This window comes from Nannobrachium achirus (assembly GCF_963921795.1).
Source record: "Nannobrachium achirus genome assembly, chromosome: 8".
Taxonomy (NCBI): Eukaryota; Metazoa; Chordata; class Actinopteri; order Myctophiformes; family Myctophidae; genus Nannobrachium; species Nannobrachium achirus.
The window spans coordinates 25,458,771-25,485,998 of NC_137817.1; the positions used below are offsets into that span (position 1 = coordinate 25,458,771).

The window sequence follows — 27,228 nt, forward strand, 5'->3', positions numbered from 1 at the left end:
ATAAATATATATATGTATTTATTTCCATACCCCCCCCCCCCCTCTCTCTCTCTCTCTCTCTCTCTCTCTCTCTCTCTCTCTCTCTCTCTCTCTCTCTCTCTCTCGACATTCCTCTCTCTCTACCTCTGCAGTAGCTCCCCACTGCTCATTTCTCCCTGCGCCGGCTGGGGAGACACACGCTCGCTGCTTCCCCCACACTCTCTCTCTCTCTCTCTCTCTCTCTCTCTCTCTCTCTCTCTCTCTCTCTCTCTCTCTCTCTCTCTCTCTCTCTCTCTCGCTCTCCCTGCCTCCCCCTCCCTCCCTCAACCTACGTATGTCTCCCCCTGTGAGGCTCCTCGGTGATCCCACCTCTCTGGCTGCGTATAGTGGAGCTATCTGACTACTACACTGCTGTAGCAGTACACCACCAGCAGCACGCTCTGCCACCCCTGCATGTCCTCCCCAGGACCCGCCTGTCTCGCGTCCCTACTGCCTTGGCTGGATAATCTCCACAGCGACGAACTGACTGCCACCGCGGAGAAGAGAGCGGTGGGAGAGAGTGAAGCCGAAATTCTTCTTCGTTCAGTTGCCATATACTCTTGGACCGGGCATTGATGTCTTCTTCACCCCTGCCTTGTCTCGTCTTTCCATCCGTCTGCGTTCCCGGGCCACCTGCAGCACACAGCCACGGCACGAGGGACACAAGTGGCAGAGACAGGGTGCCCTGAAGGAATTTATCCCCTGCTCTCTCTCTCTCTGTCTCTCTCTGTGTTTGTCTCTCTCTCCCTCTGTTCATTCCTGGGACAGCGTACAGAGGAGGAGAGTCTTTAGATAGAGGGAGGGGAGGGAACTGATCTGGGATCAGACTCTAGATCAGTGTCCCACACACACGTGCGCACGAGTGTGCACGAACACACACACACACACGCAGACACACATACAAGAACATCTTGAAAGACATACACGTTTACACATCACTGGACTTCACTCCAGACAGGACAGACAGCAAACAGAAAGACACAGAAAGGGCAGAAAGACACAGATTCACAGACAGACAGACACAGATTCACAGACAGAGAGGCAGACAGACAGACACAGATTCACAGACAGAGAGAGACAGACAGACAGACCGACAGGGGGTGTCATGGCGTCAGAAGACAGCACCGGTGTGGGTGTCTCCAGTCGATTGACATCGGGTGATCTTCTTCATGCCGGTCTGGTGGTGACCCTGTTTCTGGGTGAGTTCCTCTCACCTACAGTATACCTTTAACCTCCCCCGTCCCTCTACCTGTATGTATGTGTGAGTGTGATTCACTGCTACTTAATCAATATGTTCTATTTGTACAAACCTCTTTTACTGTATCAGTATTTTATGTTACCAGTTGAAAGGGGCAAAACAGTTTTCATGTATCAAGATTACTCGATGCAGACACTGCAGGAAAGTATACACCATGATCAGTAGTCTTTAATGTGGTTGTATTCCATTTGATATCCTCTCTCTCTCTCTCTCTCTCTCTCTCTCTCTCTCTCTCTCTCTCTCTCTCTCTCTCACACCCGACTCTATCTCTTTTTGCTACTTGACAGAGCAAAATTAATGCTGATGTCACAGGTGTGTGATGTCTTTAACTCTCTGCGATAGAGAGGGAATCATAATGACTAACCCGTCCCAGGCTGACCTGAACTTGGTGATTGTACTTGGCTGCCTGGCTGGCTGGCTGCCTGCCTGGCTGCCTGGCTGGCTGGCTGGCTGGCTGGCTGGCTGCCTGGCTGTGGAATGAAATTAATTTAAGTCTTCATGGCTGGTTAACCAACTGATCATCTCATCAACAGCTGGAAAGGTTGACCTGTTGGTTGCCGTTTATATGTTTATTTCAGTAAACATGGCAATTGCCACCATTTTGGGAAAAAAGGACTGAATGTGTCAGTTTGCTACACTGAACCTCTCATAAAATACTGCTTTAAAGAGATTCAAGGGCTTGCCCCCCTCCCCCCTGAAACGTGTCTGGAATAAAGAGTTATTGTTTTTGGAGCCGTGGGCGGAGCCCATGGTCTCCCTCTGAGTGGCAATGTGTGTCCTGTCTCACCAGTGAGAACTGTCCCGTTGAGTTCGAACAGTACCTTTTATGACCACACATGTTAAGGGAGGGGCGCTGTTTTCAGGCCAGGCACACACACGCACACACACACACACAGGGGGGAACACATAGAATCAAAAACATAGATCTGGAAGTGCTCAATTTCACGGCTCCACTTCGAACCAAGGTTTGATTTTTTCCCCATTGGCTGAGATTTTTAGTTATATAGAATGTTCGTGTTATTCTGTCTTAACTTCAATGCAACAAGATGCAAATGCAATGATAGTATTAGGTATTTGATTGTAAAGGAACATGGGCGACATAGCATATTGGGGAAAGCCAGCTGATAAAGGATACTCTGAGATTGAATTTGGTCCTGTTATTGTGGGCATTACCACCCTCAGTATGCCATTAGAGCAAAAATGGAGGAATAGGGTAAAAAGTGGAGCTTTATTTGTTATGCGCACAGGGAAGAGAAAGAGACAAATATCCCCAAATCAATTATCATAGCCTCCCACTGACAGGAGGTTTGACTGACTTGGTCCTCCCAAACATATCGTCTTTAAACGGCTGTCTTTTGCTTATGAAGAGACAATCAGTTTATTAAAAATGATATTTCAGGTTACGTAATCCAAAATATCTTCGTGGACAAAAGGTGGCCCTCGCGCCGTCTATACGACACTGAGAGCATCCAGCTTCTGCAAAGTCAGGATCTCTGGAACTACTGAAATTACTAGTTCATAAAACATTCTTCCACACTACAGCATGTGTGTGTATGTGTGGTAGCAGTAGTAGTGGTCAAAGTAGAATTAGTAGTAGTAGTTTTTGTAGTTGGGGTTGTAGTTGTAGTTGTAGTTGTTGTTGTTGTTGTTGTTGTTGTTGTTGTTGTAGCAGTAGTAATAGCAGCTAGAGTGATGGTGGAAGCAGTGTGTAGGATAAACGTGATCCTATTTCTTTCCCTGAAATCTGAGGATGTATTTCAACATCCTCCCAACCACATATTCATCATGATGATCATGTGCTCTCAATTACACTCCTCCAACTGCATATGATTTTCAAAATGTACTGAACAAAAGTACATGACAAAAATGCACAAAGCTAAAGCTTATACCGATATATTTAAACTGTATAGAACAAATGACTCACTAGTCTATGATAGCCAGTGACACAAATTCATCCAATTGAAAACGACATTAATCTACATTATTTGAATTGCATACCTCAAACATACCACAATTGTTAAGAAATGTATTTTCACATTGACGAACTTGCATCAACACATACAAATATATCAAATAATTCTTAAATGATATGCAATGCTTTCTTCTGGTTGTAAAGATTCTTTCTTGGTTTCACTATAGATGAACAGTGCAGCTACTAATCCAGACTGACTATCAGACTACTAAACACCATCATGAACTCATTATACAAATGTCTGTCTGTCCTAAATGAAAAGTGCACAATCAGATCTGATGGGGTGGTTATTAAATTATCAGTCAGTCCTGTATTTTAATGGTGGATATCTCTTTTAGGAGTTAAACACATTAATTTATTATGTTTATTGTTGTTGTCAGGCTGAAACCTTTTATGTAGTTATTATTTAGTCACAAGATGTAATACTTTTCATTGATTAAATATTTATAAACCCCACAGACAGACATAACCACTTACAACCCAATGTCCCTATTTTGGGCAAGTCAGCATTTTTCAGAAATAGACCCTACGATAATAATGACAGTATAAAATACCGTAGGGCATACATTTATGTTTAAAAACAAAAGAAAATCATTTCAACATTATGTACATTCATTTTGTCTTTGTTGTCAAGCCCTATCTTTCCTACAGGCATAATTGACTAGTATTGACCCTATAATAGCACAGCTCCATTACCTCAGATTATTGATCATGGAGCTTGTTATAATGCGTAACACCAGTAAAGAACAAAAGAGCTTTTTGTGAATTGTTTTTGTCGAAATGCAACTACAGCCATTTTTACTGTTTTAACCACATAAACCCTAGCTGCACATGTCATGATAGGCAAACTTTCTGCAAAAATAGTAGATCTCCATGCTCAGTTTGAGCTTGTACAAGCTCAAACTGAGCATGTAGATCATCTATTTATACCCCTATTATTATCTATTATAGACCCCTGGGGACCGGGGTCACTGAAGTATAACGGTTTAAATTTAAGCCAGTCATTACCGTTATACCGTTATATAGTGTTTAATCCTAAAAATAATAATCAGAACATTAGTAACGATAATGCTAAGTTTATTACAATCGCCTGTTGTCTCAGTAGCTCACACCGGATGACTCAAACAATATACGATAAAATAGTTCATCGTACAGTAGATAACCAGGTGACATGCAGGGTTACAAGATATTTAAATCCTAACCCCTGTAGTCGGCGAACGGCTCTAGAATAATTGAATATTTTGTCTGAACAGTGTTAGTGTAATTGTATATGGGCATCACATAATATCTGTGTGTGCGTGTTAACGCGTGCGTGTGTGCGTGCTCGCTTGAATGCGTGTGCAGCACCACATCATGATGACTACATGGTGAGCACTTGCTTCCCCCACCTCTCCTCTCTGCTGTTATAATTCTCTGTCCTCCTGTCATTCTGTCACCTTGGAGAGGACACCTCCCGCAGGGGCGTCACAAGGGGGGGGGGGGGGGGGGGGGGAGTGGGACTGGCTGCGTTACTAGGGCCCAAGGTGCAGGGGCCTGGAATTATTTTATATTTAGCTATTGAAAAATAGCAGATATACAAGCTCACAGCGCGGCACCGAGTGTCGCGCTGCGAGCTTGTAGATCTGCTATTTTTGAAAAGTTGTTAAAATGTGTGCAAATCTTTGAATATACAGTATGTCTTTTTTAAGTGAACATTTGCAACTCAAATTTTGCTTCTGGGGGGTTCCTGGAACTAAATATTTTGAGAAGGGGGTCCGTGGCCAAATGCATAGGCCTATCATTTTGTGGCTCCTTCACATGAAAAGGTTTGAGCACCACTGACATAGAAACATAGGTTTTTCAAAAAATCTTAGAAGGATTTGAAATAATATTCAAAGATGTTCACGATTTTTCAAAAATAGCAGATCTACAAGCTCGCAGCGCGGCACTCGGTGCCGCGCTGTGAGCTTGCATATCTGCTATTTTTCAATATAGTTAACGCACAGCAGGGGCCCCACAGTGAATCCTTGTACACAGGCAGGGCCCATGAATTTGGTGTGACACCCTTGACCTCCCGTCTTCTGGAACCCTCCATCCTTCACACGGACCACCCTCCCCCTTCTCTCTCTCTCTCTCTCTCTCTCTCTCTCTCTCTCTCTCTCTCTCTCTGTTCATACCTTACTTCCCTTAGGGCCCCCTCGATGTACCGACCCCCCCCCCCCCCCCCCCCACACACACACACACCCTCACCGCCCACCCCATCTCTCACACTGTCTTCAGTTCTCTGGGGTTTCACTCAGAAACACATTAACCCTTCACACCCTGGCCTACTTTACACGGCAGCACACCTCTCACCTTGACTATCAGGCAAGGACACACACGCACACAGACACACACACACACACACTCACACGCACATGCACTCTCCCACCCACCCATACGGTCGGAGACACACAAACTTAGATACAAAACTGGTCCAAGCACGCACAATCTGTTCCTTTCACTCACATTAGTTACAGTGATTCAGATATTTATTGATGCTGTCCAGTTGAGGCAAAGAGACATCTGATAGTAAGGCTAAAAATACCACACCTCATCACATTACTGTTGTACACGCGGGCACAAACACACACACACACACACACACACACACACACACACACACACACACACACACACACACACACACACACACACACACACACACACACGTACACGTACACACACACACGTACATACATACAGTATGTTTACACATGAACCTCGTTGTACAATCATGTGCTGTATAGGCATTTTGATATATAAACAGGCGGAGCTTGCCTTTGCAACTGAGATCATATAACCAACCATTGTAGTATATAGTAAATAATAAACATGCATATAAGCATAGTGATAGGCCTACAGTAAGAAATATTGAATATTCTGTGCAGGGGTGTGTTGATTCAGGTTTAGCCCCGGGGAGTGTATACATAATTTGGCACCTATGTGTCATAACATATCAACATTATTTTACAAATCAAATATATTCTAGGTTGTTGGTGCCTGGTATCCAATGAAGCAACGCTATGCTCATACTTAGAGTACATACCGGTACATTAATATTTCATACATTACAGTAGGAATACATACGTAGAGTGTATATTCTACAGTATAAATATGGAAGCAACCTAAGCAATGTTTTCAGATTGACTTAAAGGCTACACAAGTATCACAGGTTTATTAAAAGGAAGGGTCGGCTGTGGCTTGTTGTTATGATGGTCAACCTGCATCTTTCCACCTCAGAAAGGAAGCTTTAGCGTTAGTTTGACACAAGAGTCTCGCCCGCCTCAGCTAATCAGCTGTCAGTCAGCTCCTTTTCCTATTCTTCTTTCAAAGCTCTACTGGTCATTACATCACACTGTCGCACTCTAATCAGAGCTCACGCTCTGTAAGGAGGCGTCTTTAAATACGTCTTGCATTCGCTATACTGTAGCTCTGCTTGTCTCAGATCCGAAGCTTTGGATCGGCTGTCGCTTAGCTGCCTCCTCCACCCCAGCCTCCACCTTTTGATCAGAATCTGGCATAGGCTCAAATACTTGTGATTTATGTCTGCTGATTCAAGCTAATATGTCAACCCTATGGGGGTTTTGCTTACATAACGTTCCCTGATTTTGCTTAGCAAGCTGCTTGGACAAGAATTCAGGGAAAATCTCAGAACGCGGAGACAAATTTAACTGTATTCCATTTGTTGCAATAAATGGTTAAATCTGCTCTGTTCCTGACTAATTGTCTTGGCCGTGCAAACTGCAAACAACTCCGCTGACAGCATTGCGTTTGTGAGACGCATTAGTCATGTATATGTATGTATTTTCCTGTCTAAGCACACACCTATGGTTACGTATACAGTAGTGCAGTGATTTGCAACAGCCACCAACCTGAAACATTAAGATGGAAAATTACAAAGATAGGACCTCCAGATAATCTGTTTTCAAGTTTAGGAACAATGAAAAGGACCCAAATCCATCCAGCCCCAACACATGCCGTCGATCTTCTTTGCCTATTCGCATGTAGGCCTACAGTACTAGGGTGTAAAGTCACGTTAGCTAAAATTATGTTTCAGCACTTTGAACCTTCCATAGTCACAGGACTGCATCTCTAATCTTAGTATTTGTTTTTAACCCATAGGCTATAGCTCATTCATTAGTTATAAGCAGTGCAGTCTGCTACGTGTCTCTCCTCTTCTTTATATGGCTGAAAGATCCCTAAGGAACTAGTCCTGACAGCAGGAGAGAAAAAAGAGAACGACAGAGAGAGAGAGAGAGAGAGAGAGAGAGAGAGAGAGAGAGCTTAAGAGCCCTTTAAAAGAAAGCGAAGTCATCACTAGCAGGATTACATAAACAGGAGAGGAGATGAGAGTGGAGAAGTAAAGTGATGAGGGGAGATGAGAGAGGAGGGAGAAAGGGTAGGGAAACACCGAGGAGAAACTAAAACCTGATCAATGGTGTCGCGAGCCAGAAATAGCCAATCTATGAGCCCACAATGCGTTGCATTGCTATGTATTGTTAACTTCTGTTAACCCTCAGCTATTTTTGGCACATGCATGGCACTGTCGTACAACAGAGTATAAACTACATGGCCCGGTGTTGGCGGTGAGACATGATGAGTGAGAGAGTGAAGAGGTCAAAATGATAAAACACTTTACTTAAAGGTCAGGGGAACAAACAGCACATTACCTACCCGGTAACACTTTACTCAAAGGCCGGAACTATAATGCATTATTATCACATTTATAATCCATTTTAACACATCATAATGCATTATAATGCACTTTTAATGTTCATTAACACTCGTTATAAATGTTTATAATTATGCATAACAACTTATAATAAAGACTAGCTAAGTTACAGTAAGCGTATAATGCATTACAAATGCGATTATAATGTATTATAGAGGCGACCTTTAAGTGTTACCGAAAAATCTAATCAAACTATACACTTACCGGTATATTACTTTACAATTTACCATTTAGGCATTTAGCAGACCGACTTACAATAACCAAGGTAATACGTTAATATCAGGCCTGGGGGCCACGGGGGGGCCTGCTGGGGCATTGCACCCTCAGTTGCAAGTTGTGCCCCCTCAGTTTATATTCTATGTAAAGTCAAGAAAATATCAAAAACAACACAAATATTGGCTGAATATTATTATTGTCATAGAGATTACAATAACAGTATTGAAACACAGTTTCCCCCTATAATAATTATCTGATTATTATTACTCCCGTCTAATTCGCAATTTAAAATCACCTAAACCACAGTGCAGTAGCAGCGGCTGTTATTTCAGTTGAAAAAAATGGCATCTGTTGTACCGGTAGGTATTATAGATAATAAAAAGAATGTTCATTATTACTTATTACTAGCCTATATAAAATATACGTGCCCCCTCACAATGTTCAACAGCCCCCTTAGTCATTTCATCCTGCAGCCGGCCCTGGTCAATATAAACAGGTATTGATGGTGCATGAGTATATTTATGCGTGCGCGTGCATGTGCGTGTGTGTGTGTGTGTGTGTGTGTGTGTGTGTGTGTGTGTGCAGGGTGATAGGTGTAGCCCTTAACCTAAGATTATAGGTGAAAGCTGTGTTGCCTCCAGCTGACCTCCACACAGAGCATTATAACTGAAGGTGGAGAAAGCAGCAATGACTTCACACGCACGCACGCACGCACGCACGCACGCACAGTCGCACACACACACACACACACACACACACACACACACACACACAGTTTAGGCTCAGGGTGCGTTTGTAAATACACTGCGAGTTACAAACAGTCAGAACAGATACTGATTAGGCTATAACTAACGTGCCATGTTTTTTTTTATTCATTCAATTCATCCCATGATTAAACATGATTCTTTTCATGACTACCTGTTTTGCTCCAGTTACCATAGCATTCAGTCAGTCAGTCAGTCAGTCAGTCGGTCAGTCAGTCAGTCAGTAGTGTGTATGGGGTACTGCATCTCCAAATGTACTTTCACTAACCACTTCACCATCTGTCCCCCTTCTTACTTCCACTGGTCCATTCCATAATTATCATCAGTGTCCATCAGCTGAACAAGCCACTAGGATTCCAGTGGTATGGTGTTCTACTACAGCAAAGACGTGACGTGTGGTACACAAGTTATACAGTTGAGGTTCTGTTTGGATACTGTAGTGCTACAATATGACCCACCACACACACACACGCACACACACACACACACACACACACACACACACACACACACACACACACACACACACACACACACACACACACACACACACACACACACACACACACACACGCACGCACGATCAAATGCACAAATAGACACACACACACACGCTGTCCCATGTGCAATGTGATCTTAACCAGTCCAGCGTAGAGGGTTTATAAATAGGCCCCAAGTGTGTGAGTGACACCGCAACAACAATCTGGGAATTACACCAGCTGTCACTGCAAAGTCACCATAAGCGTTTGACTGGGGTACTGCCCAATGGTTTGTGCTTTGTGGCCATGAAACAGATCTAAACTATTTAAATAACCCCTTACTTTTTTGAGCGGTGCTAACCGGTCCTACATCTGGCTTTGTCTGTTTGTATGTACGGGTATGTCCCGTCTGTTTGTACGTACTGTATGTCCCGCCCCATCCCTTATTGGCCAAGCTTCGTGGGATGTTTAATGAAATTAACTCATAAATAGCTTACTTCACTTTGGGTGGGACTTTGTATCTACCTCACTTCCCCATCCCCACATTCCTTCTCCCCCCACCTCTCCCTTTCTTTCTCCCCCTCCACTCACCCTCTGCCTCCTTCTTCTTCCTCTGTGAGCCATTTTCCCCCTCCAATCTTTTCGATATTCCTCTGTCCTTCATCAACATTTCCACTCTTGCATTTTTAAATAAACTTTATTGAAGTTTTGCAGGGTTTGCCACATCCCTCTTCCTTGGCTTCACACTTCAGGTGTATCTTGAAATCTCCATCAGGACACTTAACTAATTTCTATCCAATCAATGTCTTTTAAAATCAGACATTTAGCAGATGCTGAGCAACTTTAGAAGTGTGAAATCAGAGTAAGCAGAGAAAGCTTGAACTCTAGTCAACAACCGTTGGAGCCTGAAGAGATGAGTGGTGGGAAATTGAGAGTGAGTCTGCAGTTCTGATTGGAAGGGGGTGTTTATTCCACAGTTTCAGGTGGGAGAAGCCAATTTAGGGAGTCTCTTTGTAAAGAGAATTCAGTGAAGTTGAAGACGTATCTCAGTATTCTAAGGTGTGGTCGAGAATATGTTTTCACCTCTCGTCCGTCCGTCCGTCCGTCCGTCCGTCCGTCCGTCCGTCCGTCCGTCCGTCCGTCCGTCCGTCCGTCCTTCCGTCCGTCTGTGTACAGCTAATCCCCAGCACCAGTGGACCGATTGGTGTGAAACTGTGCACACACACACACTCCCTGGATGCCAGAGCAGAACCATTTTCCACATTGGCCTGTTATAGCGCAAACCAGAAGGCAGATCTTTAGTGTGGTTGCCCGACCAGGGCAACACACTATAGTACTCGTCCGACTTTATTATTCAAGAGTGACCAAAGGTTTGGCGCGCTGCTCCTCCCACAGTGATCACAGTGAAGCCAGAGTGATGTCAGAGTGGCAAACCCATTCTGTTGGAGTGGTTCCCCTGACATCACAGTGACGTCAGAGCATGATGTCAGAGCGACAAACCCATAGAACCACAGTGTCAGGTGTTATAGACAGAGATAAGCTGTCACCGTTCACATATTAATCTGCGACCTATGGTCGCAATAAATGTATTAGTGAATTCATTTTCCCCATTGACTTATATATCCATATCCATATCCATATCCATATAATGGGGCTATATCCTGGACCATATCTAGCCTGATTTCAGACTCTGCGCTGAGCTTGAGTCTGACATTGTCCCATTGACAAGAGATTTCAAAGGGGAGGGGATTTGAAATTTGAAATTCCCAATCACAAGAGATCTGGTGGGAGGGGTTGTGTTTGACTTGTGTGTACACAAAAACATTCCCCCCCCCCCCTCCCCTCTATGACAGGCATCCAACAGGTTGTTGTCTTTGATGCTAATGAGATGTGCACAACCCCCCTTTCAAGTTCAAAGGTAGCAAGTAAGAGCTTTGGCTGAGCTCCCCCCCACTGTTTCTGTTGATTTTCAAAAGTTAGACCCACCCCCTCCTCCGTCTTGCATTGATTTCATTGGCTGGTACGCCAAGATACCATATCAAGTTAAGCGTCATATGACAACACCAGACCAAGAGTACCAGTCGGCTCAGAGAGTGGGCGGGTCTATGGGCTGGAGCCAGGCAAGACCATATCTGGACTGGAGTTTGTGATGTCAGATGTAGAGGTATTGGCCAGCTCCAGCCTCCATATATGGAGATCTAAGTGATGATCCTCCATGTATGGCTATCAAGGGTTTGATGTGTCGTGATCTTCATATATGGAGATACAGGTGATGATAGTCAGCTCCATATATGGAGAGAGAGACACACAATTAAAAATGAAACTTTTCGTAAATATGGAGATGCAACTGCATCGCCAGTGGTGTCACTGGTCACTGGTGGTGTCACTGGCATCGCCAGTGGTGAGCGCACCTCATGGCGCGCTCTGCTGGTGCACAAGTAGGCCATACTTACACAAGGCGTAAGTTGGCACCTCGGCAGAGTCCAGTTCTAGTTTTATATTACTTCTGCAGATGTTGTCCAAACATCACTCAAATTGGTACAAATTAGTAATGTGAGCAAGACAGATCTGTAACATTTTTCATAATTCCATGCTGATTGGCTAAGATAGGCTTCCAACGTTTGCAGGAGTGGTCCGTTTTGAACAAAATGCCTCAAATCATGGACGCAGCATCCAATTGCAGTGAGACTTTGCATGTACATCCCCACTAGGACAAGGAAGAAATGCCATCCAACATTTTTCAAATCGGCCTTGTGGGCGCACTATAACAGGCTGATTCACGCCACATTATCTCTATATAGTCATGTGCTCAAGATGGATTTGTCTAATATTTGGCCTAACTGATTTTCAGATCCCATTCCATTTGGCTTTAACTGCCCTCCAAAGTTTGCGGGCGTTGCATGGTTAGGCATCCCGGCCTGGCGGAGACCAATCCTAGGAGCACACTTTTCTACTTTCACCTGTTTGAGTCAATTTACAATTTACACATTTAGAATTAACTTTTGAATTGACTTGTTTTTTTATTTTATTATCCATTGTGGAACCACTGAGTGGCCTTACTGGCCTAAACTCGACCCCAATGCCCATAGAGGGCAGGTGGTTTGTCTGCCGTTTTAGGATCTTATCTGGAGAGAATGGATTGAAGGAAAACAGGCATGGTATGTTGTACTGTATGTTAGGCAATTGATTAGTGGGAAGATGGAGAAAGATATAAAGATATAGCCTATATACTAATGCAGCTAACTAGTAACTGCGTATACGGTAGATCCCCTCCATGTTTTAACCATAGGTTCTAACATGTGTGGGGATGAAGTCTAGCTCCAGCTAGGCTAGGAGAAAGAACTTCTGATGTCATCAACCTTCTAATCAGTATGATGAGGCTTCATCGGAAAGTGACGAGGGCAGGTAGCGGGTACTTAAGGAGGAAGGAGAAGGTAGATTTCGTTTTCAAAAAATGTTTGGTTCATGTTATCGTCTACTCTGGCTTTTGGGAATACCCCAGACAGTTTTTAAATCGCTTGATTCAGTATTTAGATATTTGATATCTTACTACTATAACTAGGGGTGTCTTCTAAAAATCGACGAATCGACGCGTCGTTTTAAGCCCCGGGAATCGACGCCAATTGTTTGAGTCGAAGCGAAAATATATATTTTTTTATATCACCAGTTAGCCTACTACTGCCAGTACTGCGGTGCACTGCTGGACTGGTGTGGTGTCATGTACTTCCAATGAGAAGTAGCAATTGGCGAACAGTTATTTATTGTCTCGCACCAGCGTCGGGTTGAAAGTGAGACGGAACGGCCAGAACGGTTCAGAACCGCCGCTTCGTTAAAACATTCGGAGCCGGGGACGGTGTTCCGTTAAGAGGAGGAAGCACGCTGTCAAAATCCCATATTAAATAACCTGCCACAGCACAAACGCGCGTCCACGAAGTAGTAAACAATCTTCTAAAGTCAAATTAACATACACAAGTGTAGGCTACAAGTTACATTTTCTAATTAAAGTGCTTCTGAATTGTTCCAGTGTTGTAATCCATGATGAATGATTGTGTTTCGCTGTGTTTGCGTCCATGACATGTCCACACTGATGGCTCAAGCGGGAGCTGTGCCTCCACCTGTTTATGATCAGTTCTGAAATGAATCCGTTCTCGACACTGACTCATTACTCTGTCAGTGCTCTGTGTCCCGCGACTGCGGACTGGATCCCATCGTTAATTTAAAAGAGCCGTTCAAGAGAGCGGAATCGTTCGCGAATGTCTCATCTCTACTGCACGCTGCAGAGAGACGGGGCAGAGTTGAAACAGCGGAGATGTTTTATTTGTTTTAACGGTGTGTTATAACTCTATGGTTGTACACTGCTATGCAGATAACATTTGTGCTCGCGCACCGATATCACCGAAAACACTGTGTATTCAATTCATCTCTTAATGTATTACTCTATTATGTTTACGTGGTTTAAAGCAACACTTTTTTTTTTCTTTTTTTTTTACACAAAGTAGACTATAAAACGATTCGTCGACGCGTCGGATTAACCCCCGCGACTCGAATCGACTTCATAAATCCTGTGTCGAAGACAGCCCTACTGGAGATACCAATCCTTTTTTGGGGGTTGGCAAGCACAGAATCATTCAAATTCAACTTGGTTTTCGCCAGTGGTCTGGCCGTTATAAAATACAGGTAACCACATGCCTCGTGTGGCTTATTGCTTTTCTAAAACGGTTACAATATGGCAACATGAAAAATCATAGACATGTACCAATTAAAACTGTTCTATTTCACTAATAATTCACTACAAGGTCAAGGTCTGCAAGAAAGTAGTTCCCAGCTACAAGAAAGTAGTTCCCAGCTTTTTTGCCAAAAACACAGGTGCAGATAATTGGTGCACTGTGGAACACTGTGGAAAGAAATAACACACCTGGGTTTGATATAAACTGATTCAAGGTGTGGATTATAGTTTGAAACCAGCCAATCAGAATCGAGGAATAGAACTGTCCGTTTTAGAATCAGGTTTAACTCATTACCTGCATGTTTGTTGATGTTTGTGTGTAGGTGTGCCCCAAAAATGTTTTGTTCTACATTCAGAATGAACAACAAGAGCAAATGATATGGTTCTATGTGACGTCCATTTTGTCTCACTATCTCTCTGTGTCTCCTATCAGGGGTGTGGCGTGTTGATTGCTTGGAGGTCTCCACGGGGAAAGTACCTTATATGGAGGCGATGAATGGTTCTACGGTTCTGATTCCCTGCACCTATGCTTCCTGCATTGGCATCAAGAACCTTTACTTTGACTGGCACTACAACAACAATGGAACCTTTGATAAGGTAGCATTCATTCAGAACACACAAACGAATGATGCGCAAAGTCACATGTACCTGCATGCAAGTTAAAACACATACACACATTCACAAAAATAGGTTGCTTTGAAACTGCAATCCATAACTTCTTTGTGAGTAAAATATTTGGTAGAGTGTGTTAATTGCGACCGAAGGTCGCAGTATACCATGAGAAATGTCTCAGCTTGTCTCCGTCTGTGTCTGTCAGTCAGTACACATTTTTACAGTCATGACATCATGCTCTGATGTCACGCTCTGACATCACGCTCTGGCTTCATGTCCTTTTATGCCCATATATTTTATGCCCATATATAGTTGACAATGTGATGTCAGAAGTCAGAACATGCCCATATATGGGCATTCCCAGATCACACTTGCAAATGAATTACGTCCTTGTCTGTTTTATGCCCATATATGGAGATCCCTGTCCTGATGTCATCAATCAAGGGCATATCTGGGAATGCCAATATATGGGCATGTTCTGACATCACATTGTTGACTATCATGCAGGAATCTCCATTATATGGGTAACTGGTCCGATATATGTATATCACTAGCCAGATGGCCAGATGGTCAAGAATTGGCGCGACCTCGCCCAATACAGTTATACAACGGTCTCCCTGCATTTCTAATGAGACGGTTCTACCTGTGGTCAGGTAGAACCGCTATACCGGTTAACAAGAGGTATTGCATGACATTCAAAGGGAAATATCTCATCTTACCAAACAAGCTCTCCATTGTAGCTCAACAATGGAAATGTTGGCACTCGCACCTTGTTTAAAATGTTCAGATCATGCAAAACGTTAACGTTTTTGTGTGTGTGTGTGTGTGTGTGTGTATGTGTGTGTGTGTGTGTGTGTGTGTGTGTGTGTGTGTGTGTGTGTGTGTGTGTGTGTGTGTGTGTGTGTGTGTGTGTGTGTGTGTGTGTGTGTGTGTGTGTGTGTGCAGCTGGCTTTTGGAACAATTGCTGATGAAAGGTCGGAGCCTGTGGTCACTGTCATGCATCCACGCGTGGAGTTTGTCGGCACGTCAAAGACCAACAACATCTCCATATTGCTGTGGAACATCACGTTCGAGGATGAAGGAGAATACATCTGCTTCGGCAAGAACCCAAAAGAAAAGAACCGCAACCACAGTGCGAGCTTCCAGCTGTGGGTCGTGGATGAATGTGTGTAATATGCAAGCACGCTTGCATGCACGCACCGACGCACGCACACACACACACACACACACACACACACACACACACACACACACACACACACACACACACACACGTTGTGAGCTTGTATTAGACAAATGAGATCCACTTCCAGCTATGAGTCGTGGATGAATGTATGTAATATGCAAGCACGCTTGCATGCACGCACCGAAGCGCGCACGCACACGCACGCACGCACGCACGCACGCACGCACGCACGCACGCACGCACGCACACACACACACACAAACACACCTTGTGAGCTTGTATTAGACAAATGAGACCCATATTGTGTCCAGATTCATGTAGATCTGCTTTATTTTTATTCTGTATGGACTACAGTATAATGAAAGGCCCAAAAAGTTCACACACATATTAATTAAGGCTGGGACTTTAACTGATTAATTGCGATTAATTAATTACAGAAAATTAACGCGACTAAAAAAATTAACGCATTTTAATCGCACTAGTTTTTGCACCACAGAACCTTCAGTTTCGGGCATACCGATCATAGCGATGCACCAACCAAGAAGAGACAACAAACACAAAGGGAGAAGTAGCCGATCAGAGCGATTTGCTTGGCCCAGTGGATGCGAAATTTAGATTTAAAAAACTCACTCGTTGATTCACTCGTACAACAAAATGTGTTTTACTTGAAAAAAATGCTTCTCAGGTCAAATATCGATGTGCGATTAAAATGTGATTAATTGCGATTAATTAATCACAGAGCCTCTAATTAATTAGATTAAAAATTTTAATCGCATCCCAGCCCTAATATTAATATTTAGAAAGTAATTTCATAAAATAAAATAAGCGCATAAAATCCATTTCAGTTAAAGGAATAGTTCACCCCCAAAATTACTTTTTTTCTATTGATTACTCACGCCATGGAGACTTGAGTTCAATAATATCTTCGAGTTTTTGATCCCAGAATCAATGGGGATAAATTTACTATAATCATTTTTTTGTCTTAGGAATGTGACAAATACAAACAAATATTATACCATATAATACCATGGGGCGTGAGTAATCAATATAAAGAAAGTCATTTTGTGGGTGAATTAATCCTTTAATGAAAAGTGCATAATTGGTAATATTCGTTTCTCTCCAATCTCATCTCACTCCCTCTCTCTCTCCCTCTTGCCTCATCCTTGTATTTGTCCCCCTCTCCAGTGAAGGAGATTGATAACACTCTGACGACTATCATCGTCTCTGTGGTGGGCGGGGTCATCGGTTTATTGATCCTCTTCATGGTGATCAAGGCCCTGGTGATCCACTTCCTGTGTGCTAAAGACGACGAGAAAAAGTAAGTGGACGGAGTATAAAGATAAATAACCTCTGTAGATTGTTTTCACAATCAGTATTGTCTATTTGCTACCGTAGGTAAAATGTAAATATGTACATGTATACGCTGAGATGACAATGCATGTATCGTCTAATATTGAACAGACCAGAAATATAGCAATGCGTTGGTTTTGTACAGTATTACATATTGCCTAATTAAGATACTGCTTACACTAATGGTATATGCAGTAGGATAGGTGCAAGAATACAAATAGCAAGAACAAGGAGTTGTTCAGTGCTGGATATAAATCTAATGTTATAGTTCAGTGTTGTACCGGTATATATGGCTGTTTGCAACTATCTTTGGGAAGAACCTGTTTCTGTGCCTGGTTATTACAGTCATGAGAAGTCTTGTGTAGCCAGATTATGAGAGATCTCCGTCTATATATGACTGATGACATCTAAATTCATTGTAGGGGCAGAAACTGGGTTGGAACTGAAAAATAAAAAAGTAGGTTTGTTAGCCGCTGTCTAGTCCCCAGACATTTCGGTACGTAGTGATCTCTGATCGTCTCGCTATACCGGCTACCGGTATGTGAGACTATTCTGGACGGAGTCACTTCAAAGAAATATGATACATTCTTTGGGGAGCGGTTGTCTTTGCGCCCCAACATTTGCCCTCTATAAAAGTTGTGTATAAATGTTCACCTGGGGACTCTTGATCTTTCTGCCCTCCAGTAAAGAGTGCCTGGTGAGCTCAGGGAATGACAACACTGAAAACGGACTTTCAGGAGCCAAAGCAGACAACAAAGGAACACCAAAGGCATGAACACAACGAGTATGTCTGTCTGTCTGTATGTTTGTATATATGCCAGAAAAAAAGATAAAACACAGTTATTAATGGACTGTTTTACCTTACTAGTGGCTATGCTAATAGAAAAATGTCACATGTATATTTTAAATCATATGCTTGGGATTTGAGAGGTAGGCTATATCATGTGCAGAAGTCTGGATCACACTCGCTTAAATAACAGCCCACATACAGTATGTAACACATAACGAAGCCTGTGTTATCAAGGCCTGTTAGCATTTCTTTGGCAGCTCTCATCTCTGTTCTACTGCAGAACCTCATTAGTCCTCAACCCTGTTCTAAACAGTAGTGCTCACGGTTCAATCCTCAGTGTTAATTTAACCTTTCGAGTGTGCAAGTGTAACCATTTCTTGTACACTCTCAAATGGACAAATTAACAAAGGAGTGTATAGAGACTAAACTTTCATTTTGCACTTTCTTAGACGTCTCTCCCATGCAACAATGCTGGTTAGCATTACAAATTAAATTAAATCAAACTCAAAGGTTCAGGAGAATTCCTGGAAGGGACCCAGAGTGAATCCTTCCGAGACTCACTGTAATTTTGGGTCTTAGTGGGTATTATAATTTCGCTCATTCCAAAACTCTCAGCAGAGTACATCTATATACATTTACAAATAAGTGTAGAAACTTTATAGGATCATCAAAAGTCTCACTAGCCATCTCTGTAACGTCTCAGGGTACCTAAACTAACCACAGAAACACACAGCCAGGCCTATATATAATTAAAAAAATAAAATGAAATAAATACAAAATAAATAAATAGAGTAGTTTATAAATCTTTATGTGAAAATGCGGATTGTTGTTCATAAATATGTTTTATTGGTGAGAAATGCACTTAGTATAATTAAAGTAAGACATGGCTTCTAGTGGCAAAGAAGGGGTTGTGCAGGGACATTACTGTTTACCAAGAGGTTTTATTGTTGTAGATGAAGTTACTGTTTTTTTGGGAGAGGCGGTGAATGAGGTTCTGTTGTAGGCCATAGCCCTTTACTCTTTCTGTGTCAACCTTGGACCCAAACAAACTCTAACCCCACACCATTAACCTGCCATGATCAACTGCCGTGAGCCTGTGACCAAACAGCTGCCACAATACTGAACTAGTCTATGGCACAAACAACTCCTACTCCTAACCTAACCATTACAAGTTTCAAAGGTGCATTCAATGAGGTCTGTTGTTTTGTAACATATGCCAGACATTAGCAAGCATAGAAAAACATGTCACGTGTTAAGCAAAGAGGGTCCACACATTATATAAATGAGCAAACAGACAGGGTTTGTATTATGCTATGAACATAAAACAAGCCATATTTACTATGCTTACCATTACAGGCAATCACCTGTTGAATGCACCTATGACCTGACCTGAACCACTGCCATGGTATTCTGACCTTAACTGTCCATGTTTACTGCAGGGTCCTGGTATGACAAAGTGTCAGAAAGGGGGCTGGGAGGGAGCTTAGCCAACCCTCCATTCTAGAAAACTGTGACCTAGCATAGCGGTTCCCAACCTTTGGAGTAGGGCCCACTTAGGAATCACTGAGTTTAAAGGCCCATGAATGGGCAGAAGTCTTGCCCTGTATAGCTGTAGTTAGCTGGTAGGAATGTAACGATACAAAAAACTCACAATACAAATTATATTGTTACATCCCTAGTTAGCATGACAAAAACTTGGGCTGTTGAGGCGACTGAAGGATCCAGCTCTGCACTTGTTTGATTGTTTTGCTTTAGATGAAACACAGGTGCCTGTTCTGCTTCTGCTCCCTTTGCTGGTGGGAGGATGTAAACACAGAAAATGATTTAAGAAAAAGAAAGATTAAATAACAGCCGACCCTATACCCTCATCAAGACAATCCCCTGACAACCAAGGTCCCTATAGAAATGAATTAACTTGTATCATGCTGCTTCTGCCTAAATAACCAATGCATTTTTAGCATGTGAGCATTTTTATATATTATACTGTATCTTCATATGAACATATTTTATCCACCACTGTTCATAGAAAAGTCTACATTAACGTCTTGTCTGATGTCATCCCTACCCCTATCAGGTGTGATTAATACATGTATTTCCTTTATATAACCAGACAAGGTAGACTAAGAAGTAATTTACAACGATTGGAGAGGTTGTGTTACACGGTAATACCTCGATATGGTTGTTTTCTAGGCCATTGGGAAGTCCACTAATGCTTATAGGTTAAAGGGGAAATCCCGTTATTTCTATAATATTGTACAGCTCATGAGCACTTTTAATTTGTGAACTTGAAAAGGTGTCTCGTAAGCTGAACAGCAGACTTATGTGACTGTACACCCTACACAGTAACATCAGTAACAAGTGTAAATGTAAGCAGTTCATTCAAGTAAAACATATTTTACTTTGAGCACACCAATTCTGCGTCACCTGATGACATGAATACAGGTATTGATGCACTGATTTAAAGCTTAAGTACAAAGGTGTCAATGTTTGTACAGTAGATGTTAAATAAATGTTAAGAGTCAGAGGTAATTGGAATGGCATGGTGTAGATTTAGTTTTACTGAATTTTCCCTAATTGCACATTAACAATATGTTTTCTGAGCAAATACAGCCAAATATTAAGCAACTCTCCCGTTACAGATTACCCTTCCATCCTAAACTCCCCTATAACATTTTTTAAAATGTTAGCTTTTCTCTCCTGAAAACTCACTCTCCCCATATTGCCCTATTACCCAACAGAATTATAGATTCTGGATTGACACGTTTGTGCTCATATGGAGATAGCTCCTCAACACATGCCTCAGTGTACGGAAATAGCACAACACTGGGCAAGTCAATAGTGTAAGAATGTACAACCATTCAGCCAACATGTGTAGAATGTACAATTGAAATACATTAATCATTGTCAGACATCAACAATTTGTTTATATTGAGCTGGTGTAGGAGATTGATGACGATGATGAGATCATAAGAATATTATTAGTAATTGCATGGGAATGTCCCGCAACAGGCCAGTACTTCATCCTAACACAAAGTCCAAACTAAAGTATATGCACCTTCTAATCTAGTTGAAAGTATTACCTACAACTATGACATTTTATTTGGATTTGGCACATTTTGGCATCAATCAATATCAGTCTGTTCAAAGTGTTTCTTGGGGTATCTTGAAACTAAAACAATCTTTTACAAGATTTGATTAAGCGCTGCTTTTAAGCTTGTATACTGATGGTGACTGACAATTTGATGTTTGACAGATAACAATGAGAAATACTACTCTGATCTCAGGGTTATGATATGCGGATTATAACAAACGTTATAATCTTTTGATGTAAAGTCTCTATTTTGTGTTGCATTGTACGTGTATGGCCAGACTCAGATGATCTAAGATATCCCTCAGGAAAGTGAGACCTGCTGGTCTCTGTGGGTTTGTTTGAATGTTAGAGAACAGACACCTCTCGGAGGCTGCCAGATATGATATGCCACATAGCTGGGATCGCTGGGACAGCTCACACACACACACAGCTCCACTCCAGCTCATTTACCCACTCTTACATAGAGTATACTATACGCACTTGGAGACACTTTGACAGTGATGTATAGACTGGCCCCTGTGTAATAACTATTGCCAGTAGGTATATGTTTTATCCAAGCTGACTGATTTGAAATTTTAATACATGCGTTTCCTTTTGGGAAACGTAGTCTGTCTGATATGATTGAGATTTGTGTTGGATATATCAATTTGTAATAGCCACTTTGACACTGATGTATAGACTGGCCCTGTGTAACCATACAGCACTTTAAGAGTGAGTATATACAGATCAATCTAAATATTGTGTAAAAGTATATTTTCTTCTTTGAAACTTTCATAATATGTTCTAGATACATTGCACATGCAGTGAATTATTCCAAACCTTTTTTGTTGAGATTTAGATTTCTTTTATGGCATACAGCTCATGAATATCAAAAGTCCATATTTCAAAATATTACAATATATAATATACAATAGACCACTCAAAACAAGGATTTATAATAGAGAACCTTTTGAAGTCAGAGTTGCTTGAAGTCCAGTGGGAAGTTTCCACAGACAGTTCTGATTTGGGGTGCTAGGGCATCTGCAATGCTTCTTTTACACAATATTCTATTCACAGTCTTTAGATTGATCTGTATAGTGATTGTACACAGTCCCGAGAGGTAGAAGAAAAGGTGTCTGCCCGGTCCACAGGTCTTATTGTGATATTTCAGACTTTATGACATCCTACAGATGCTGGCTGTATCTTTTGGATACAATTTGGACATTTTGAAATAGAGCTTGCTGTGATCACTTGGTTTGATTTAATTTGTTTTAGATGTTAATTTCATGTGTCTATTGCTCTAATATTAGAGTGATTTTTTTGTTTTGCTTTCAATGGAAGCAATAAGTCATTCATCAGATTATGCAATAACCTTGTTGGCCTTGTGGCACTTTATAAATGTGTGGCCTGCCTAAGGATGGCATTCTGTCTGATGTATGCAGGAATGTACTGTATGTGTCTACACGTAATGTTTCTCCACTGGTCTAATGTATCGCCATTAGACTTATGGATCTACATTTGACCTGTTTGTCTATATTTGATTGATCCCTATTATGTTCCATTCACACTGGACATCAAAATCCCAACGCAGATAAAAGATACATCGAAATTCAAATCTACACAAACTTCTTATTTCCTGGCTTTAACCAAAAAGTTGAAACACCCTAATGGCATTGCTTGTCTTACTAGAAGCCACTAATCTTCCTGTAGACTAGTTTAAGTAATGGTTATTTCTTGTGTAACCTTTTGATTGATTGATTGATTGATTGATTGATTGAATACTTTATTTTCAAGTTGCAAACAGTACAGCCATTACAAGTATGCAAGCAATGCTTAAAGGATAACAAGAAATTCCATTGTGGTCCTAGCATTGTGGCCTACAGGCATTCTGAGTCAGTCAGACTGACATTTACCAATACACAGCATCAGATTAAACTGACTTGCATTATCTGCCAAAACGTTGGCAGTCAGCATGCGACATGTCGCATGTATGCCAAAAACGAGTCCTTCTAAATCAAGGTCATGGATTTATAGTAGTGCAGCTCAAATGACTGTGAATATATGCTGGTGGGTGAACACAGGAAAAACACAGAATGTAAAATATAGTGTGTTTCAGTCTTTGCATCAAACTATTTAGGCTGAAATGTGATGCCATATCTTGACAGAGTTCGTATACAGTGTATTTATTGGCAATGGGATTTTGATGTCAGATATACAGTATTGGCGTGATGATGCTGTAACTGTGTTTACCAACACTAACTATAGCCTACAATGTGTGATAAAGTACTGTTGTTGTGATACGTACAAACATGTGAATGTTCTGGATATTAGGAAGCAGCATACAGTGTACACTCACTCACGCACACACACATGTGCATATACATGTGTAAAACACACACACGCACGCACGCACGCACGCACGCACGCACGCACACAAACACACACACACACACGCTTCCTTGTTTAACCAGTTGAGTACAGATCTCTCTGTAAAGAGGGCATAACTTCCAAAGTCTTCCTGAAGGGAAAAGCAATATTGTTTATTTGACACTTTTCATTAACCCCTGACCTTGTTAAACAGAAAGGATGTTTTGTGTATGTATTATGACTTAATACGCTGATGAGGCAGAACTGTTGCCCCAGGTAATTAGAATATCCCCATTCATTCCCTCATGACTATAAGTCCCATGCTCTGGATGAATATGTTTGCTGCATACAGATGTTCCTTATGTGTTTGTTATCTCCATACATTCTTCCAGGGAAGGTCTTTTTACTCATCATGTTCCCTCCATGAGAACATTCTGCCCCATAACAGCCCCCCACCCCACCCCCTCAACAATCCATATACCATACTACTCTAATCATACCATGATATATTATGTGTGCTGTACTACTATAGGGTGTGAGTAGAGTGCTGCACTGTGCTGATGAAGCCGACCTATCCATATTTCAGAGTGACAGTCCTCACACTGATTTTGAATGCAGTCAGCCATGGCTACTCTGCTTTCCCCCCCAAAACAAGATTTTCAGCTGCGATTACTAACAGAACAGAACCTGTTCTTATACGCCTGACCAGTTCTTGAAAAATCTGTTTAGAAATGTCTGATCGTATCTATGAGCTCTTAGATCTTAGATGGTTTTGCTTGTGCATTGATGGCTGCTGTGCTGTGAGAGTGCTCTACAGACACAACAGCTTATCTGCAGTGGTGCAGTACAGCAGAATAACTGCAGTGGGATTCGTCACTGATGGTAGAGAATCACAACAAATAGAACAGCTCTGCCCCCTTGTGGCAGAGTGACTGTTCTGAATAAATAATATTCAGAACAGTTACTAAGGCCTATTCAACTCCACGTTCACTGTCTCCTGACTGTAGAGTAGGCCAGTGGTTCTCAAACTTTGACATTTCAAGGTCTCCCCTTAACTCTGACAGTGTACAAATGGAACCAAATGGACCTGTTAGGGTCCATTTGGTTCCATTTGTACACTGTCAGTGTTACAGACTTGTATGGGTCAATTTAGTCCCCTCTAAAATAACCCTACTAGAATCCACTTTGAGAACCACTGGAGTAGGCTACCAAAACAATCAGTCTCGCCCGCCAGTGGACAATTTAAGTACACGATTGGAACAGTCATTAGGGCGTTTCAACTCTTATCACACTCTACTCGCTGACAGGATGGATAGTTAATGATGAACATCCATTCCTAACATGTAACACTGTATGTTTAAAGGAAAGCTATTGACCGCTAAGGCTACAACTATCATTATAAGACAGTGATTAGTGCAGATATTCCTGAAAAGTATTTGCAATTGTTTTGGCAGCTGTAATTACTCGTATAATCAGTGTTATATAAACACATACAGTATTTTTAGAGTAAAAATGTTTTTGTGATTGTGTGACATCTATCTCTAATGGTTACATAGAGGGTTTTGGGAGTCTAATGATAATTTCAGTGTTGGGATTATTGTATAAGTCAGTGGGCAGTTTGTTCAAATTTCATAAGGAGGACTTTGAGACTGTATAACACCCCAAATTATTGTTTCTGCGAACCAAGAACCTTTAACAAAGGCCAAGGGTTACCAAGACTTGGTTAGCAACAGTGTGATATGTTTGAGACAGATTAGTTACAGTTGCTCAATGTTAAAATTACACACTACCATATAACAATGTGCAAGAGGTCACATACCCCCATGTATTCCTATGATTCTATACAGTTATTGTACTTACTGCCAGAGCAGCTGGAACTCACACTGCCAATCCAAGAGTCTGACGTCTGCTGATGTTATTACACTACTATGATTCATAACTAATAATAATAGAGTATATTATAGCATAGTCCTGGTGGACTGCACCACTACTAAAATGTGCTATTTAGTGTAGGCCTACTACTGCTGTAATGGTGTTGTTGTATACTGTACTGCTAAATCGTACAAAATACACTTCTACACAAGTATATTCTATCTAGTGTCTAAACCTCACACTGCCAAGCCCAGAGTATGATGTCTACACACTGCTTCCCACATTCCACATAGATAAGATCGAGTCAATATATCTCAATGAAGCACCCTTTTACAAACCCGAATCAAGGAGATGATGTCCACTAAGTGAGTGCTCCAGATCAGTTGGCTGGAAAGGCCTAATGACACATTCAGCTCATGATGATTTCACTAAGCGCCGGGCCCATTATATAACACATGACACCGAAGTGCAGCTGATCAAATTATACGAACGAAGCTGATAGGCTAAGACTCTGATATTGTAGGTTTCCCTCCTTGGTATGAGGTATTACACAGATAGAAATGACAATTGTGTTTTTATTTCTGGCACAGAACTAGAATATAGAATTTTGTGATAGTGACTTTTCTTAACCTGTGGTAGTTTACCATGCCAAACTATGGCCACACCTTTTTGGATCCACAACTCACATTGTTGACCTTTTTAACATTACAATACATTGTGTGACAATATACTATACTATAGTAAACTGCCTCTTGGATCTCGGAAATGATGTAAGATCTCACTGACCAATTATAGTATTTACTAGTTTGCCTTCAAGAGATTTTAATTGCAGGCATGGAGCCGAGAGGTATTTCCACCTCTTTGTCACTGCAGTCCTGCATTTTAAACAATTTTAACATCATTTTCTACACATCTAATCTAAACAAATGTTTCTACACATTTTAGAAGCTGTCCAAAGCCATTGGAATCACACAATAAAACAAAAACAATGCCTATTTTATAGTAAAAAATGGTCATGAAGTGCAGATCTAACATGCAAGCAAAATATTATACGTGCAACATGCCTAGTGATTTTCCTAGCACAGTGTGTTCAGCAAGACCCCCAGACCCCAGGCCCCCAGCAAACACATTACCAAGCTTGAACTCTCTGGTGAATGTTCAACTGTCTCTGTGCTTTTGTGCTCATGCAACCCATACTCCCTTTCATGACTATGCACCAATGTTTGTTTTTTGTTTTCTTCTTTTTCTTTTTCTTTTTTTCTTCTTTTTGATTGTTAAAAAGATATACAGGAAATAAAATGTTGTTTAAAAATCTAATAGCAATGCATATGTGTCTTTTTGTGCACCTATTTCACTTTGAATAACATCCTTAAACACTTTCAACCTGGGATCCCCATTTTGGACAAACATTACATTATTCCTTGCCCGTTTGAACATGTGCTCCGAATTATGTGCATTTTGGCTTATGGGGTGTACATAGTATACCAGTAAGACGCCTAAGGGCGAAAAGCGACGTCGCCCTTTCTTGGCCATATATGGATTCTGTCGTCTGACATCATACATACGATTACTTTTAGCCCATACTGTATATGGAGATCCCTTTTATGCCCATATATGGAGATCCCTGCTCTGAGTATCTGACATCACTTTGACGTCACCTGTTATGACACAGTGATGTGTCAGGGGAACCATAGTGTCAGGCGTTATAGACAGACAGACAGAAGTACGGTATGTGAACCATCACAGCTTGACCGACAGTCGCAATGAGGGATTGAATGTAAGATTCTCAGAAGTA

General features: G+C 41.6%; 1 protein-coding gene across 1 annotated transcript; it reads left to right on the top strand.

Annotated features, from left to right (window-relative positions):
• Positions 1–1,123: 1,123 nt before the first annotated feature.
• On the top strand, positions 1,124–18,109 carry LOC308289863 (sodium channel regulatory subunit beta-4-like; the record flags this gene model as incomplete). Its single annotated transcript, XM_080731632.1, has 5 exons — positions 1,124–1,217; positions 14,620–14,783; positions 15,744–15,963; positions 17,170–17,302; positions 18,019–18,109. 5 exons carry the CDS (start codon positions 1,124–1,126, stop codon positions 18,107–18,109), a joined length of 702 nt encoding a protein of 233 aa, XP_080587758.1.
• Between the last annotated feature and the right edge of the window lie 9,119 nt (positions 18,110–27,228).